General features: G+C 39.1%; 1 protein-coding gene across 1 annotated transcript in view; it reads right to left on the reverse strand.

Annotated features, from left to right (window-relative positions):
• LOC126354380 (death-associated protein kinase dapk-1-like) overlaps positions 1–20410 on the reverse strand; it is a 313801-nt gene that overhangs the window by 75438 nt on the left and 217953 nt on the right. Inside the window, exon 17 of the mRNA XM_050003980.1 lies at positions 15945–16183. Coding sequence (XP_049859937.1) covers positions 15945–16183 — 239 coding nt within the window. The remainder of the gene's footprint in view (positions 1–15944; positions 16184–20410) is intronic.

Below are 20410 nucleotides of genomic sequence, written 5' to 3' on the forward strand. Positions count from 1 at the left end.
TTTTAGTTTTTTTCTCTCGTTCATGTGTTATGGCTGCAGTAGCAGGATACAGTAATCTGCTTTGTTAGAGTATTGGTTCTGACCAGTCAAAATTACAAAAATTTAACTGAGAACAAAAACAATGAAAAATTCCTGGGTTTTTCCCAGATGAAAAAATTCCCGGGTTTTTCCCGGATCTCCCAGTTGTCCCGGATCATAGACACCCTGTTTAACCACTTAAAATATGCAGTCTGTCTGTAAACTGAAGTGTAAACAGAACTTGTGGTGGGGTAAGCTGTCTTTCCCAGAAGAAACTCTTACTTGCTGCAGAGGATGACTAATAATCAGTTTCCTATATAGCAATGCCATGTGATGCACAGTGATCAGATTCTGTGTATTTTGTGTGAGCTATATTACTACTAATTTCTGTATTGTGTATATCATTAACACATTTACAGGAAAATAATCACTCCTATGGTTGTCTGAACACTGCATTACCACTCGTTTAAAATGCTTGCTGCAGAAGAGATTATATAACATTGGGAAACAGCCTGTACTTGCTCCTTGTGACATAGTAGAGAATACAGAATGGGGCTCTGCCTAATCAATCTTCAGTTAACTGATGGACTACATCATGTTCAGGCCCTGTCTCAACACAATCTGACTTGAAATATTTCTGCCCATAATTGACAGCTTTTACTCTAATATAGGAACTAAACAATGTAAGCACAGTGGCAAAATGGAACTGCAAATTCATGACAACTGCTATATTTGAGTACACACTTTCCACGAAGGATGATATAGACAAAAAAAATGGAGAAAACTTGGGATTTAAGTAGAACTGTCAAAGGTATCTGACATCATATGGCATCAGAGACATCCCTCTAAATGGGTTAAGTTCATATCTTACAAACAGGGAAAAAAGTAACAATAAAATACAATGATCAAGGACATATTGATATGTATTGCTCCCACTATGGTGATTTTGCATAAGGTGTGCACGAAGGTTCAGGGCTTGGATCAATTCAGTTTCTTCTTTACGTAAATGACTCACTGTTCAAAATCAGTGGCACTACCAGCACATTCTTTGCAGATGAAGCGGTATCCCTCTTACTGGCAGAAATGGTTATGAGACCATAACTGGAAGTATGGATGAATTGTGTGGTTGGTTTGACAGAAGTAACGTGACGGTCAAGACAAAATAAATAAATAATAATTAAAACACCTTCATGAACTTTTTCTGAGAGCCAAGAAATTTACACTGATATGTAATTACATGGCCCCAAAATATCCCCCTCATCACAAACAAGATCCATGACAATTTAAAATGGCAAACACACATCAGTAAAACTAACAGTAAGCTGAACAAAGTGTGAGATTTCTTACACATCCTCAAATACCACACAAGCCCAGAGAGTGCACTGCTTTCTATGCACAATAGAGCTCAGATATTTTCTTCACACAGAAGAGAACTGTGAGAGTAAGGAACAGGGCACAACCAACTGATTGCAGAATGCTTTTCCAAAAATCACTCATTGTACCTTTTGGCAGTCTTCACATATCAGAAATGAACAAGTTTGTTAAAAATAATAATGCAAAATTCAGCAAAGATGTGAATGTCCATGACCATGGTAAAAGACAGAAAGTGAAACTCCATGTTCAAAAAAATGTGTACCTCTGCCTCTACAAATTCCCCATTTAACCAACACATTCAACTTTACAACAGTCAGTGCCATCTCATACATAAAACAGGAATTCTCTGATATTGTTTAGTAAGAATCTGAAAATGTTCCTTCTTGATCACTGGTTTTACACTGTATCCAAATTTTTGGTCCATATTTGTGAGAAGAACTATGAAATCGATTGTTGTAATCTGTAACTATGCCAACCAGGTATTAATTTTGAACCTGTATGACAGCAACATGAAAATAAAATAAAACTGTAATAATAAAGAATGAAAACCATATTTTGAAAATTCTCATCACATCACTTACCGTATTTACTCGAATCTAAGCCGCACTCGAATCTAAGCCGCACCTGAAAAATGAGGCTCGAAATAAAGGAAAAAAAAATTTCCCGAATCCAAGCCGCACGTGAAATTTGAGACTTGAAATTCAAGGAGAGAGAAAAGTTTTAGGCCGCACCTCCAAATTGAAACAAAGTTGGTCCATTGTAATATGAGACACAATATAGGTCGAATGAATGACACTACACCTAGAGTAGTTTGGTTCGAGTCGTAAGCTTAGCAGTTAAGCTTTACCAGGTAGCCCTTCGCTATGCGTCAGGCGCTCCGTCCGTATTTATATGGGTACCCTTCCCTTTTCACGTTCTTCGTCTGGTTTGAATCGATTGCTTATTTTGCGTTAATCTGATAAGTGCCGTTTTCTTTATTATAGGTGTTTACGTCACTCTAATCTGAAAACGCATTGTTTGTCGCATTCTGATAGTGTGTGTTTATGGCCTGTTGCCGCTCACGTTATGGCTTGCTTTTGTGCGCGCTACCGCCGCTTACAATTTAAAAAAAAGAGAGGAATCGTTTCATTAGTGAAACAATGGCAAGAGACAGCTATTTGTTGTTACTTACACTGCTGCTTTCTTTGATAATGATCAACAAGAACCAAATAACAGACTTCGTATGATAGAACATTTCTGAACAAGAGCTAGGCGAAAATTTTTCTCCGTTTGAAAATCTTTGCGGCCGCTTCTTTGGTACATCAAATTCTGCACAGAATTTAAAAATCTAGCCAGTTGCTGTGCTTCATTTCTGACTGTAGCACTATTAGGCATAAAAATAATACGAATATAAACATGACACGATATTATATTCTTCCGCGTTTGCTGTTGTCTCACTCTAGTTTCGTAGTTTATTAGGCAGACAGGATTTAAATGAGATAGTAGCAAACACGAAAGAATACATGTCAAAATGTTTATATTCATATTATTCTTATGGTGAAGAGAATACTGTATGTGATTCATATTTCATCAGATTCCTATTAGCAACCATCTCTTCTCACAGGTAGGAAAAAATTCAGAACGTAGAGTTGGCCATATTGACAAACATCCCAAACAGTCTTGCCAGTCAGATTTTCATAGTACATCGAGAGTCTGCTACATTCGAAGATGAACAGTACAGAATTTGTATTTACTTCGTTGGATAACGTATGAAAATGTAGTGGTTGAAACTCAGGGCGGAGAAAAAAAGCTCGTCTTCCACCTTTTTTTTTAAATTTATTTACTGATGCAGAGGTTTTGGTGCCAGTATTTATCTTTGGGCCTACAAAGCAAGCCTGTGTAGCGCTACATATATTCGACGGCAGAAGTTAGTTGTGGCAGCACCTACCAACATTTTTCAGAACTTCCGCTTGCTTTGCACTCGATTCTAAGCCGCAGGCGGTTTTTTGGATTACAAAAACCGGAAAAAAAGTGCTGCTTAGATTCGAGTAAATACGGTATGTCATCAAACCCTCACTCCATACAACGAATTGACCAATACCAAAGGTATGTTTTGGGCATTACCATGTGCATGTCTTGTACAGGGCATGATTCAAAGAGCTATGTAAACAAATTTTATTGTGTACTAAGCCAATCCCCTAAATTCTTACCATTATGTTATTTACTGAGTGTTTGGAGTCTAACCATAGTATATTGACTGTGGTGGGATACATTAAGTAGCTCATCTTTTTCTTCTGTTGATCAAACAAGTAATAGCTGTTTCGTATTTTATATTTTATATTTTAACTATGCTGCACTTCATATGTATTTTAGATCATCTCTCGAAAATGGTATCACAGCCAGAAAGTGGAGTAATGGAAGCAAAACAGAGAGTTATTTAAATCCATATAACGTCAGCCAGTGTGACAGAATGTTATCATTCTGACATTCACCATACCAACAACTGAAATAACAGGATAATAATATTCAGTATCAAAACAACAACACACAATAAGCTTTGAATCAAATAAACGAAATGAGGAATAATGCAATAGAGGTGCAGCAGCTGTGCAAGAGTGAGCATAATTTTCTGAATACATATCACAGGCGAAAAGTGTAAAATATTTTTAAAACTGAACAGTGGGCAGCCTATGCTCGAGGAAGGCTATTTTGTAGAGTGATATTGTACATTTTTGTGTAGTAGTACGACAACAGTGACAACAGAAAATCAATTTTTCAAAACTACAAAATAGTACGGTGTTGTCAACAAAGATACATATCTAATGATGGTGAAATGATAACAACAACAAAATTTTATGGTCTTGCTATTTTGCTTGGTGATTCCCACATAAAGCAGTACCATGATTGATTTATATGGTAATGCCATCTGCATTGCCAACCTGTCAGTCATGGCAGCATGTCAGATGGCTGAAAACAATGCATCCATGTAAAATAATGAAATAAAAATGATGAATACAAAAAGTGTGACCATTGAAATTTCATTCACAGCATTTTCTTTGCTGTACAACAAGATACTACTTAACTGCAGCACCCTGCGTTCAGCAGCAGGAGACTCTATAAGCAGCGCATAACGCCCACAACTTCGTGGACGTAGGTGTGATACTGATGTCCCTTTGCCCTGCAAAATTATGCTAGTACTATCTGACACATTCAATAATTTTCTGTTTTTCTTAATGTCTATCCCCTTCAGGAACAAAATTCTAAATACATTTACAATTCAAGGGTAAATATCTAATATTTCATACAACTGAGGCTAATAGGTGTGAAAATATAACAGCAGCTTCTTATAAAAAATCATCATTATTTGACAATAGTACACACAATCAGATTCCACAATACGAATGAAAGAGATTCAAAATCTCTGGTCATAAAAATTTACAAAACAGGAAACCTTTATAATGAATTGCATTTACATTGCACAGACTATATGTATAAAGAAATTCATTCTGAGCACTTCGTTATACAGTGCGAACAATAACTGCTTGGCAAACATTCAGAGGTGGTAGTTTGGGCCAAAGCAAGACATATATGGCTAATAACATGGGCTATGAGCACTTGTTCATCTTTGGTACTGTGAAACACACTTCTTCTACTGCACACGCTTTGCTTTCCATATTTTGAGAGAAGGAAGTGTAGACCAAAACATGAAAAAATGTCCAGTAAACATGATTTATAAAATGCATACCTTAAAAGCTATAGGTACTTATTCAGTAGAAGAGACGTGTTTCACAACGGCAAAGATGAAGTGCTCACAGCTCATAAGTTATGCATTTTAGAGCCCATGTTACTAGATATCCTTTTACTTTTTTGATCAATACCGCCACCTCTGAAAGTTTGTTGGTGGAGTTATGGTTCACTACACAACAGAATACTGAATATGGTAGTCTGACGTTTCTCCTACATTAAAATACAAACCACATGATTAGATTTCCTCCCACACCCACGATTAAAAATGTAACTATAGTTACCTGTGATTGTCAGATGACACTTTTTTTGACAGAGAAATAAAGACCATCCCACAGTATAATCAACAATAGCAGCAAAATGCTTTGTGTAAAGTGAAATTAAAAAAATTACTTTTAGTACCTAAACAAGTGTAACTTAGGCGCAATGCACATACAAAATAATTTGTTGTTGTGTAAGACAGTTAAAACAATAATCACAAATGAGAAACAGCAGTTTTTAATTCATTTTTATGAGAAGTTGGAAACAGTGCAAAACAGGAGAGAAGATGCAAGGTTGGGCAAAACTGGAAAAAGGAAGAATATATCAATCAGAACTTGGTTGGAGAAGGCTAAACAACTGCTAGGTGGACTGACTGTCAACAAGTGATTGCAGCTTGCAATAATTTACATCCTAAAAATCTCATTAAGACTTTGCTTGAGAGGAGACATGTTAAGCAAGATAAACTACTTAAAGAAATTGCAGGTTGTATTGAGAAAAGAAACTGAAGTGTGTTAGTAAGTAATTTATCAAAGAACAGAAGGAGAGCACACACAGTTGTATGTTGTTGCTGTTGTCTTCAGTCCTGAGACTGGTTTGATGCAGTTTTCCATGCTACTCTATCCTGTGCAAGCTGCTTCATCTCCCAGTACCTACTGCAACCTACATCCTTCTGAATCTGCTGAGTGTATTCTTCTCTTGGTCTCCCTCTATGATTTTACCGTCCACACTGCCCTCCAATACTAAATACATGTCCAACCAACCGATCCCTTCTTCTGGTCAAGTTGTGCCACGAATTTTTTTCTCCCCAATTCTATTCAGTACCTCCTCATTGGTTATGTGATCTACCCATCTAATCTTTCAGCATTCTTCCGTAGCACCACATTTCGAAAGCTTCTATTCTCTTCTTGTCCAAACTATTTATCGCCCATGTTTCACTTCCATACATGGCTACACTCCATACAATTACTTCCAGAAACGACTCCCTGACACTTAAATCTATACACAATGTTAACAAATTTCTCTCCTTTAGAAACTCTTTCCTTGCCATTGCCAGTCTGCATTTTATATCCTCTCTACTTCGACCATCATCAGTTATTTTGCTCCTAATCTAATTCCCTCAGCATCACCCGACTTAATTCGACTACATTCTGTTATCCTCATTTTGCTTTTGTTGATGTTCATCTTACATCCTTCTTTCAAGACACTGTCCATTCCGTTCAACTGCTCTTCCAAGTCCTTTGCTGTCTCTGACAGAATTACAATGTCATCAGCGAACCTCAAAGTTTTTTTCTTCTCGTTAGATTTTAATACCCACTACGAATTTTTCTTTTGTTTCCTTTGCTGCTTGCTCAATACACAGATTGAATAACACTGGGGAGAGGCTACAACCCAGTCTCACTCCCTCCCCAACCACTGCTTCCCTTTCATGTCCCTCGATTCTTATAACTGTCATCTGGTTTCTGTACAAATTGTAAATAGCCTTTTGCTCCCTGTATTTTACCCCTGTTACCTTCAGAAATTGAAAGAGAGTATTCCAGTCAACATTGTCAAAATCTTTCTCTAAGTTTACAAATGCTAGAAATGTAGGTTTGCCTTTCCTTAATCTATTTTCTAAGATAAGTCATAGGGTCAGTATTGCCTCACTTGTTCCAATGTTTCTATGGAATCCAAACTGATCTTCCCTGAGGTCCGCTTCTACCAGTTTTTCCATTCGTCTGTACAGAATTCGCTTTAGTATTTTGCAGCTGTGACTTATTAAACTGATAGTTCGGTAATTTTCATATCTGGCAACACCTGCTTTCTTTGGGATTGGAATTATTATATTCTTCTTGAAGTCTGAGGGTATTTCGCCTGTCTCATAAATCTTGCTCACCAGGCGGTAGAGTTTCGTCAGAACTAGCTCTCCCCAGGCTGTCAGTAGTTCTAATGGAATGTTGTCTACTCCCGGGGCCTTCATATCTCCCATTTCATCTTCATCTACATCCTCTTCCATTTCCATAATATTGTCCTCAAGTACATCGCCCTTGTATAGACTCTCTATATACTCCTTCCACCTTTCTGCTTTCCCTTCTTTGCTTATAACTGGGTTTCCATCTGAGCTCTTGATATTCATACAAGTGGTTCTCTTATCTCCAAAGGTCTCTCTAATTTTCCTGTAGACAGTTTCTATCTTACCCCTAGTGAGATAAGCCTCTACATCCTCACATTCTGTCCTCTAGCCATCCCTGCCTAGCCATTTTGCACTTCCTGCCGATCTAATTTTTGAGCCGTTTGTATTCCTTTTTGCCTGGTTCATTTACTGCAATTTTATATTTTCTCCTTTCATCAATTAAATTCAGTATCTCTTCTGTTACCCAAGGATTTCTACTAGCCCTCGTCTTTTTACCTACTTGATACTCTGCTGCCTTCACTACTTCATCCCTCAAATCTACCCATTCTTCTTCTACTGTATTTCTTTCCCCCATACCTGTCAGTTGTTCCTCTCCCTGAAACTCTCTACAACCTCTGTTTTAGTCAGTTTATCCAGGTCCCATGTCCTTAATTTCCCACCTTTTTGCAGTTTCTTCAGTTGTAATCTACAGTCCATAACCAATAGATTGTGGTCAGAGTCCACATCTGCCCCTGTAAATGTCTTACAATTTAAAATCTGGTTCCTAAATCTCTGTCTTAGCATTATATAATCTATCTGATACCTTCTAGTATCTCCAGGCTTCTTCGATGTATACAACCTTCTTTCATGATTCTTGACCCAAGTGTTATCTGTGATATAGTTATGCTCTGTGCAAAATTCTACCAGGAGGCTTCTTCTTTAATTTCTTAACCCCATTCCCTATTCACCTACTATGTTTTCTTCTCTCCATTCTCCTACTATCGAATTCCAGTCACCCATGACTATTAAATTTTCTTTTCCCTTCACTATCTGAATAATTTATTTTATCTCATCATACATTTCATCAATTTCTTCATCATCTGCAGCGCTATTGGCATATAAACTTGTACTACTGTAGTAGGTGTGGGCTTCGTGTCTTTATTGGCCACAATAATATGTTCACTATGCTGTTTGTAGTAGCTTACCTGCACTCCTATTTTTTGTATTCATTATTAAACCTTCTCCTGCATTGCCCCCATTTGATTTTGTATATATAACCCTGTATTCACCTGACCAAAAGTCTTGTTCCTCCTGCCACCGAACTTCACTAATTCTCACCATATCTAACATTAACTTACTCATTTCCCTTTTTAAATTTTCTAACCTACCTGTCCAATTAAGGGATCTGACACTCCATGCTCCGATCCGTAGAATGCCAGTTTTCTTTCTCCTGATAATGACGTCCTCTTGAGTAGTCCTCGCCCGGAGATCTGAATGGAGGACTATTTTACCTGTGGAATATTTTACCCAAGAGGACGCTATCATCAGTTAATCATACAGTAAAGCTGCATGCCCTCAGGTAAAATTACGGCTGTAGTTTCCCTTTGCTTTCAGCCATTTACAGTACCAGCACAGCAAGGCCTTTTTGGTTAGTGTTACAAGGCAAGATCAGTCAATCATCCAGAGGGTTGCCCCTATAACTACTGAAAAAGGTGCTGCCCCTCTTCAGGAACCACATGTTAGTCTGGCCTCTCAACAGATACCCCTCTGTTGTTGTTGCTCCTACAGTATGGCTATCTGTATCGCTGAGGCACACAAGCCTCCCCACCAATGGCAAGGTCCATGGTTCATGGGGGGAAGGGGGGGGGGAGAGGGACAGTGGTATAATTAAACATAAAAAGTGGTATAAGTAAACATAAAGTCATAACCTAATGGACAAAAAAGATAAGAAATAAGAGAAGAATGAAAGAAAAGAAGAAGGGAAAATAAAATCTTATCTAGCAAAAATTCTTTCCTATGCTATCCTTTGATAGTGCATCTACAATGATGAGCAATTTCAACCAGTATGTTCAAGTAGGAATGGGAAGATGATGCACAGAGTGTCAAGAATGTCAAGAATTTCTCCATTCTGACTGGGCTGAAGGAACTTCGATTTGCTGTAGAGGATTGCATTTCTTATCAGTACTTAATTTTATGGATCTGAACAGTTTTCTCGCAAAAGTGGCTCTGTTTTGGCAGAAGTACAAGTCAACAGTCTGCAGAATGGTACATTAGTAGCGATTACAGATAATGAAAAAAAGAGTTCCATTGTTCTTATATGGTTAACAGCAAATGACAGAACAATATAACTGATTTAAATATTGAGATTGATATCAATTTTTTCTCTTTGTATATATTTTTGAGTGTGTAGTTCCACAAACTGGTGCAATCCAAACGTCACATGCCAGAGAGCTTTCCAGATTGTTAGAGTAAATAATTAAAAGTAATATACCACTACCCTCATTCTGACTTTTCAGTTTGTTATGGCACTGAATAGTACTGAGTAATCAAACATCACCATCCGTAGATACAAGATCACACTCCTCTAGTGACGCATATCAGGCAAAGTTTTGAAATATATATTTTTGAACAAAGAATACCTCACAAGAGGATATTCGGAATAAATTTTGTTTTTCTTCAAACAAGATGAGTCTTAGGACTCTCTTTAAAAAAGCTCAGATGCTACAATTATCAACATTGAGAATAAGTATATTTTTTCATCACTGAGAAGAGTACATTAAAACACATATTTATGTATGTATGGAGTGAGATAATAAACATCTAATTCTGAGTGGTAAAATGAACAAACCTTGTGTCTATCACTAGACAGCACATTAAGTTACAAAAGTATTACTAAACTGTGTGGACATTGTCAGAAGTCTCCAAAAATTTCCATTCAAAGCGTAGCCTATAAGTAGTGTTTAAAGGGATATTACTGATTCCTGATGGTATAACGGGAGTAAGATTTATTGTGATTAGGAAGGTAGGGCAAACAGTGTGTTACTGTGAACAATTCAGATATAGGGTTGTTCTCTTCAGGATCCGCAGCAAACCAACACAGACAACATAATTCAGTATACACACCGACATTGGAAGCTGAAGACAAAGAGAGAAAGAAAGTATATGAGGATACTGAAATGGTAATACAGTATGTAAAGAGAGATGAAAACGTAATAGTCATGGGGGACTAGAATGCAACTGTAGGGTAAGAAGTAAAAGAGGAGGTTACAGGAGAATATGGACTTGGGACAAGAAAAGAGAGAGGAGAAAGATTAACTGAGTTCTGTAATAAATTTGAGCTAGTAATAGCAAATATTCTGTTCAAGAATCACAAGAGGAGGAGGTATACTTGGAGAAGGCCAGTTGATATGGGAAGATTTCAGTTGTATTACATCACAGTCAGACAGAGAATTCGAAATCATATACTGGATTGTAAGGCGTACCCAGGAGCAGATATAGGCTCATATCACAAAGTGGTTGTAATGAAGAGTAGGCTGAAGTTTAAGAGATTAGTCTGGAAGAATCAACATGCATGGAAGTGGGATACAGAAGTAAAAAGGAATGATGAGATATGCTCGAAGTTATCTAAGGCTGTAGATACAGAAATAAGGAATAGTTCAGTAGGCAGTACAGTTGAAGAGGAATGGACATATCTAAAAAAGGGGCATTCACAGAATTTGGAAAGAAACACATGGGTACAAAGAAAGTCACTGGGAAGAAACCATGAGAACAGAAGAAATACTTCAGTTGAATGATGAAAGAAGGAAGTACAAAAATACAGAAATGCAAGTCGCTGAGTAATGAAATAAATGGGATGTGGAGGGAAGCTAGGATGGAAAGACTGCTTGAACAATGTGAAGAAATCAAAAAAGGAATTGTTGTTGGAAGGAAAGTCAAAACAACCTTTGTTGAAATTAAAAGTGAGGGTGGTAAGGCAAATTTGACTGTTAAATGCAGAGGAGAGAGTGAATAGGTGGAAAGAGTACATTGAAGGGCTCTGTGTGGGGAGGCGGGAACATTTGTCAGATGTGACAGAAGAAGAAACAGAAGTTGATTTAGAGGTGATAGGGGATCCAGTATTCGAATCAGAAGTTAAGAGAGCTTTGGACTTAAGAACAAATAAGACAGAAGGGATAGATAACGTTCCAGCAGAATTTCTAAAGTCATTAGGGGAAGTGGCAACAAAATGACTATTCACGTTGGTGTGTAGAATGTATGAGTCTGGCGACATACCATGTGACTTTCAGAAAAATATCATCAACACAATTCTGAAGACTGCTAGAGCTGACATGTGCGAGAGTTATCGCACAGTCAGATTAATAGCTCATGCATCCAAGTTGCTGGCTGACAAGAATAATCTACATGTGAATGGAAAAGAAAATTGAGGGTGTGTTAGATGACGATCAGTTTGGATTCAGGAAAGGTAAAGCCACCAGAGGGGCAATTATGACATTACAGTTCGTAGTGGAAGCACAATTAATCAAAAATCAAGACATAGGATTTGTTGATCTGGAAACAGTGTTTGTAAAATGGTGCAAGATGTTCAAAATTCTGAGAAAAATAGGGGTAAACTATAGGGAGAGATGGGTAATATATAATATTTGTAAGAGCCAGGAGGGAATAATAAGAGTGACTGACTAAGAATGAAGTTTTCGGATTAAAAAGAGTTGAAGACAAGGATGTTGTCTTTCACCCCTACTGTTCAATCTGTACACTACAGAGGCAATAAATAAAAGAAGGGTCCTGAGTGAAATTAAAATTCTAGGTGAAAGGATATCAATGATATGATTTGCTGATGACACTGCTTTCCTTAGTGAAAGTGAAGAAGAATTACATGGTCTGCCGGATGTAATGAACAATCTAATGAGTACAGAATATGGACTGACAGAAAATCAAAGAAAGACAAAAGTAATGAGCCGTATCAGAAATGAGAACAGGGAGCAACTTAATATCAGGATTGATCGTCACGAAATATGTAAAGTTAAGGAGTTTTGCTACCTAGGCAGCAAAATAACCTGTGACAGATGTAGCAAGGATGACTCAAAAGCAGACTAGCAGTGCCAAAAATGTATTCCTGGCCAAGAGAAGTCTACTAGTAAGAAACATAGGTCTTAATTTGAGGAAGAAATTTCTGAAAATGTATGATGGAGCACAGCACTGTATGGTAGTGAAATGTGCACTGTGGGAAAACCAGAACAGAACAGAATCGAAGCATCTGAGTTGTGGTGCAACAGACAAATGTTGAAAATTAGGTGGACTGATAAGGTAAGGAATGAAGAGGTTCTGCACAGAATCGGGGAGGAAAAGAATATGTGAAAAACATGTCTGTTATGACATGAGGGAATGACTTCCGTGGTAGTAGAGGGCAAAAACTGTAGAGGATGACAGAGGTTGGAATACATCCAGCAAATAGTTGAGGACATAGGTTGCAAGTGCTAATCTCAGATGAAGAGGTTGGTACAAGAGAGGAATTTGTGGCAGGCTGCATCAAATGTCAGAATACTGATTTGGGGGGGGGGGGGGGGGGGGGGGCGGGACTCCTCTTCAACATGTTCTCAATCGTAATCTAGAAAGAATTGGCATTCATAGACATTAAAGTAGATTTTTTTTGCTTTTGAGTTACCAGTCTTCTGGCTGGTCAGATGCAGCCCATTACAAATTACTCTCCTGTGCTAACCTTTTGAACACAGAGTCGCAACTAATCCTCAATTACTTCTTAGATGTGTTTCAACCTCTGTCTGCCTCTACAGTTTTTACCATCTATAGCTCCCTCTAACCCTATGGAAATTATTCTCAGATATCGTAACAGATGTCCTATCATCCTGTTCGTTCTTCTAGTCAGTGTTTCGCATGTACTCCCTTCCTCAGTGAATCTGTGAGGAACTCCCCCATTACTTACTTTGTCAGTCCACCCACTTTTCAACATTCTTCTGAAGTACCACATCTCAAATGCTTTGATTTGCTTCATTTCTGGTTTTCCCATTGTCCATGGCCCAGTACTATACAATGCTGTGCTGCAAATGTACATTGTCAGAAATTTCTTCCTCACATTACAACGTATGTCTTATACTAGCAGACGTTTCTTGACCAGGAACTTCCTTGTTTCCAGTGCTAGTCTGCTTTTTATGCTGTCTTTTCTCTGTTCATGATGGGTTATTTTGCTGCCTAGGTAGCAGAATTCCTTAATTTCAACTATTTCATGGTCACCAATTGTGATGTTGTTTTTCACTATTTCATTGCTGCCACATCTGTTTAATTTCATCTTTCCTCAGTTTACTCTCAATCCACATCCTGCATTCATTAGACTGTTCATTCCACTCAACAGATCCTCACTTTCACTGAGGGTAGCAATGACATCAGCAAATCTTATCAATGATATCCTTTTATGTTGAATTTTAATCCCACTCTTGCTTCTTCGATGTATAGATTGAACAGTAGCAGGGAAATAATACGTCCTCATCTTCTACCCTTTTTAATCCATGCATTTCGTTCTTGGTCTTCCACTCTTATTATTTCCTCTTAATTCTTGTACACATTGTGTATTACATGTCTTTAGCTATAGGTTACCCCTATTTTTCTCAGCATTTCAAAACTCCTGCACCATTTTACATTGTCAAACACATTTTCCACGTTGACAAATGTTGTTAGTGTGTCTTGATTTTTCTTCAGTCTTGCTTCCATAATCAGCTGCAATGTCAGAACTGCCTCCCTGGTGCCTTCATCTTTCCTAAAGCTAAACTGATGGTCATTTAAAAGATCCTCAATTTTCTTTTCCATTCTTCTGTACACTATTCTTGTCAGCAACTTGGATGCATGAGCTATTAAGCTAATTGTGCGATAATTCTTGCCTTTGTCAGTTCTTATAATCTTTGGAATTGTGTGGATGACATCCTTCCTGAAAGACTAATTTTATATCACCAGTCTCACCACACCAATGTGAATAATTGTTTTATTGCAATTGATTGCACTGTTATCAAGTTAGAAATGATTGCACTGCAATATGCTCTGCTGTATAGTTCTTTAATGAAAATGTTTAATCAGCTTGTCACTGTCAATGCTTGGTAGAGAATTTTTAGAAAACAATTCACATCTTTTGAATAAATCCTATCCCTATTCTGAAAGTCTCACCAAGGTCTTAACAGACATGCACCACTGCAAGCCAAGATCACAAACATACCAGAGCCTCTCTAGCGAGGAACAAGACATTAACCGCTTGCATTTCCTTTCTTCAAACAAAAATATCGACTGGTACACCACACAATTTAATTCAGCTAACCCGTACTGTGAGCACAATGATGATGACGTTGTGATTGACATTTTCGATACGATTCAGAACTAAGTTGACAATTGTAAAGTAACCTCTGATTTTCATAAACAGCAATTACAGGAAATCTTACAAACTCATGCTCACATTTTTGATAATGTACCTGGCACTATTCATCATTTTCTTTACGAACTTCAAGTTAAGCCACACAACACTTTTGTTAGATGATACTACACCATTCCTTTTTTTTTTTTTATCATCAGAAAGTTAAAGAAGAAATTAATCCCATGCTTCAGCCTGCTTCATATTGTGAAGGAGAAAGATGGTTCACTGAGGCTTGTTCTTGATTAAAGACAAATTAACAACATTATTATTCCGGAAACTGGACAGGCTGCAAACCTTTTAAAATCTTGTGCATTAAATCATCTACTGGTCCCAACAGTCCATGCACATCTATTAACCAGCTGCAAAGGAGAACCTCATTTATTACACAATACCATTGCCGATTGGAACCAAATCCTCTGCCAAGACTTTGGGTATATGTAATGGTACTCTAGAATTAAAATTTTCCCCTCCAAAATCATTTAGACATTTCACAACATCGTATTCTGCTATTCAACCTATTCACTGTCCTTGTCTGTCCTTATCTATAACCCTACTGCCACATGTGTTATGACTGAGTAAAAGACCCATCTAAAACATTGTGTTTCAAATTGATCAAGAATATGGCAGGAACACTTGTGCAAGAACCCACATCATGCATCAATTTCATTATAACTACTGCACAAGTCTGCCATGTAGATGTGACTACTAACATGCTATCAACTTACAAACTGCACTCAAAGGGAAAGTTGACCATCAACTGGCAGAAAATGACTCTGAGCAACAATGGTCAATTTCAATGGCTGCTTCACAACTAGAATCATTTGGGTCCTTATCCCATTCACACATAAATTTTGCTGAAAGGAAGGAACATAAGCAATTATTATCTTTACAACAACAAGGTTATTAGAGACAGGGCACAGAATGAAATTAGGGAAGGCTGAGATGTTTTCAACATAGCCATCCTGCCATTTCTGATTAAGAGAAAGCAAGAAAATCCCAAAACTGGATGGGTGGGTGGGTGGATGGATGGATGGATGGATGGATGGATGGATGGATGGATGGTGATCTGTCTACTGCTAAATGCCTCTATTTCACAACACAGTTATCGTCATGCATTCTATTGCTTATCTGCATTTCTCATCTCTGTCCACCTATGTGATGGTAAGACCATCTTCTTCATACTGTCTGCTAACTGTGAAAGAATAATGGATAGTCCTTATGCTGTGTAAAATGATCCCATTTTCAAACAATACTTATGGCACAAAAATAACAAAATGTAGTCTCACTCACCTGCAACAATCGCTGTCTCACTCCTGCTATGGCTGCCTCTAGTTGACGTATTCCTGGGCTACCAGGAATGCGAGCATCTAACACAATTGGCTGAGGCAGCAATTCTAGCTGCAGTCGGAACCTTGTGCGAAGCTGAGTAATTAAACGTCTTGCAGCTGAATCTGCGTATCGCCCAGCCATGTCTGCATGTGTGCCAACAAGGAGTACCAGGGGAAGTCGTCCAGCTACACCTCCTTCACCTGTACAGAGTATAACTGAAATGAATATACTGGAAGAAGAGTACTTGACTAGTATCTTGAGTACAACATTTAAATAATCAATATTCAAGCCAGACTGGTTCACTGATAGAAATTTAACAGATTCGTTACTTCGAGTGTCCCCCCCCCCCGCACCCCCCCTCCCAACACACACACACACACACACACACACACACACACACACACACACACACACACTTGTGTATTAATCATAAAAAATATTCACCAGATTTCCAATATACACTCCTGGAAATGGAAAAAAGAACACATTGGCACCGGTGTGTCAGACCCACCATACTTGCTCCCAGTTTGCCGTGGCATACGGAGCTCCATCGCAGTCTTTAACACTGGTAGCATGCCGCGATAGCGTGGACGTGAACCGTATGTGCAGTTGACGGACTTTGAGCGAGGACGTATAGTGGGCATGCGGGAGGTCGGGTGGACGTACCGCCGAATTGCTCAACACCTGGGGCGTGAGGTCTCCACAGTACATCGAAGTTGTCGCCAGTGGTCGGCGGAAGGTGCACGTGCCCGTCCACCTGGGACCAGACCGCAGCGACGCACGGATGCACGCCAAGACCGTAGGATCCTATGCAGTGCCGTAGGGGAACGCACCGCCACTTCCCAGCAAATTAAGGACACTGTTGCTCCTGGGGTATCGGCGAAGACCATTCGCAACCGTCTCCATGAAGCTGGGCTACGGTCACGCACGCCGTCTTCCGCTCACGCCCCAACATCGTGCAGCCCGCCTCCAGTGGTGTCGCGACAGGCGTGAATGGAGGGACGAATGGAGACGTGTCGTCTCCAGCGATGAGAGTCGCTTCTGCCTTGGTGCCAATGATGGTCGTATGCGTGTTTGGCGCCATGCAGGTGAGCGCCACAATCAGGACTGCATACGACCGAGGCACACAGGGCCAACACCCGGCATCATGGTGTGGGGAGCGATGTCCTACACTGGCCGTACACCTCTGGTGATCGTCGAGGGGACACTGAATAGTGAATGGTACATCCAAACCGTCATCGAACCCATCGTTCTACCATTCCTAGACCGGCAAGGGAACTTGCTGTTCCAACAGGACAATGCACGTCCGCATGTATCCCGTGCCACCCAACGTTCTCTAGAAGGTGTAAGTCAACTACCCTGGCCAGCAAGATCTCCGGATCTGTCCCCCATTGAGCATGTTTGGGACTGGATGAAGCGTCGTCTCACGTGGTCTGCACGTCCAGCACGAACGCTGGTCCAACTGAGGCGCCAGGTGGGAATGGCATGGCAAGCCGTTCCACAGGACTACATCCAGCATCTCTACGATCGTCTCCATGGGAGAATAGCAGCCTGCATTGCTGCGAAAGTTGGATATACACTGTACTAGTGCCGACATTGTGCATGCTCTGTTGCCTGTGTCTATGTGCCTGTGGTTCTGTCAGTGTGATCATGTGATGTATCTGACCCCAGGAATGTGTCAATAAAGTTTCCCCTTCCTGGGACAATGAATTCACGGTGTTCTTATTTCAATTTCCAGGAGTGTACATAAAAATAAATTGCCGCATGTATGAAAGATCATACATCAAGACTGGCTTGGCAGATTTGGTTGATTTTGTCTTTGTTGTGTTCATAATAGTCAGAACAAGGTTTATATGAAAGAAAATTTTTCTAAAATCCACTGGACAAGTCAGAAATTTAAATCAGCTGCGAAAGATCATTACTTGAGAATGGCTCTACTGATTTGAACAGTTGTTTCTTTTGTGTTCAGTTTGACAGTTCTGCTCATGTGTTCTCATAAGGAGAAACTCATTTTAACATTAATATACATAATATATAAATCCTATGTACTATAAAAATGAAATATGTTGTAACCAAAAATCTCAAAAAGTTCTTAAGTGATTTACTTCAAATTTTACACAACACTCTAATGAACTTTCAGATGGACACAGAATATATATTATTGTAACATATTATATATGTAGATATGTATGTAACATATAAAGAGAAAACACTGTTACCAAAAATCTCAGAAAGATATTGATAGATTTACTTCAAATTTTTACGTAATACTCTAATGAACATTCAGATGAAAATGGACATAGAGATGGTGAGAGGGAGATGCACACAGAGATGGGAGGAGCAGGAGACGTAAGAAGCTACTGAACATTCAAACAAAACATAGACAGAATTAGGACGAGGAGATGGGCCCACAGAAGGGGGATGAGAAGATGGGCAGTTGGGGGAGGGGAGGGGAGTGGGAGTGGGGGGGGGGGAAGGAATGAAGGATGTACATGCAATTCCCATACATATTTAGCAAGAAGTATTGCCATATTCAGTATTTTACAGATAACATTATTTAAGCTCAGAAATATACTATCACATAACAACACTGAAATCCCTTGAACAAATGTTTAGTAGAGAGTAAATTATACACTATGGAATACAGTAAACTACTGAAGTATCAAACCAATACATCATATACATTGACAATATTATGAAAAGGATAGTTGCTACTCACCATATAATGGAGATGCTGAGTCGCAGATAGGCACAACAAGAGACTGTCAGCAAGCAAGCCTTTAGCCAGAAAGGCCTTCATTAGAATTAGACCACAGTCTCTAGCTGCTGAAGCCAAATGTGTGTGTGTGTGTGTGTGTGTGTGTGTGTGTGTGTGTGTGTGTGTGAGAGAGAGAGAGAGAGAGAGAGAGAGAGAGAGAGAGTTGCATTTGTGTGTGTGTGTGTGTGTGTGTGTGTGTGTGTGTGTGTACGTTGTCTAATTCTGATGAAGGCCTTTTTGGCCAAAAGCTTACTTGCTAACAGTCTTTTTGTTGTGCCTATCTGCTACTCAACATCTCCACTATATGGTGAGTAGCAACAATACTTGTCATAATACTGTCATTATCCCATTCTGGTTTTTCCATGTTTGATATCCTATACATTGGCGAAAAAACAATGTTTTGTGAAGACAGCATATGCAGAAATGAGTTTTTACTCATCGAAGCAGATTGCTGATGCTTTTGATGTACTTTACAGCTATTATTGCCAGTCTGCTTTAAACCCAAACCACATTTCACTAGTACTTATTGCTGACACAGATAGTCACCAAGTGATTACATAAGTCTACATCTACATCCATACTCCGCAAGCCACCTGACGGTGTGTGGCGGAGGGTACTCTGAGTACCTCTATCGGTTCTCCCTTCTATTCCAGTCTCATATTGTTCGTGGAAAGAAGGATTGTCGATATGCTTCTGTGTGGGCTCTAATCTCTCTGATTTTATCCTCATGGTCGCTTCGCGAGATATGCGTAGGAAGGAGCAATATACTGCTGGACTCTTCGGTGAAGGTACGTTCTTGAAACTTTAACAAAAGCCCATACCGAGCTGCTGAGCGTCTCTCCTGCAGAGTCTTCCACTGGAGTTTATCTATCATCTCCGTAACGCTTTCGCAATTACTAAATGATCCTGTAACGAAGTGCGCTGCTCTCCGTTGGATCTTCTCTATCTTTTCTCTCAACCCTATCTGGTACGGATCTCACACTATTGAGCAGTATTCAAGCAGTGGGCGAACAAGCATACTGTAACCTACTTCCTTTGTTTTCGGATTGCATTTCCTTAGGATTCTTCCAATGAATCTCAGTCTGGCATCTGCTTTACCGATGATCAACTTAATATGATCATTCCATTTTAAATCACTCCTAATGCGTACTCCCAGATAATTTATGGAATTAACTGCTTCCAGTTGCTGACCTGCTATTTTGTAGCTAAATGATAAGGGCTCTATCTTTCTATGTATTCGCAGCACATTACACTTGTCTACATTGAGATTCAATTGCCATTCCATGCACCATGCGTCAATTCCCTGCATTTCAGTACAATTTTTCATTGTTGCAACCTCTCGATACACCACAGCATCATCTGCAAAAAGCCTCAGTGAACTTCCGATGTCATCCACCAGGTCATTTATGTATATTGTGAATAACAACGGTCCTATGACACTCCCCTGCTGCATACCTGAAATCACTCTTACTTCGGAAGACAAGTCATTTACCTTCAGTGGCCAGTAAGTCTAGCAAAAGCACAGGTTGAAAAGGAAACACACATTACTGAATTGTAGATATTATTGGTATTATATGGATGAAAATTATCTTGTTGGTATTTATATCTGAAACACTGCTGAACAGAGGTTATGATTTCAAATTTTACAACCTTCGGAAAGGGTTCTTTC

This window comes from Schistocerca gregaria, chromosome 3, assembly GCF_023897955.1.
Source record: "Schistocerca gregaria isolate iqSchGreg1 chromosome 3, iqSchGreg1.2, whole genome shotgun sequence".
Lineage (NCBI taxonomy): Eukaryota > Metazoa > Arthropoda > Insecta > Orthoptera > Acrididae > Schistocerca > Schistocerca gregaria.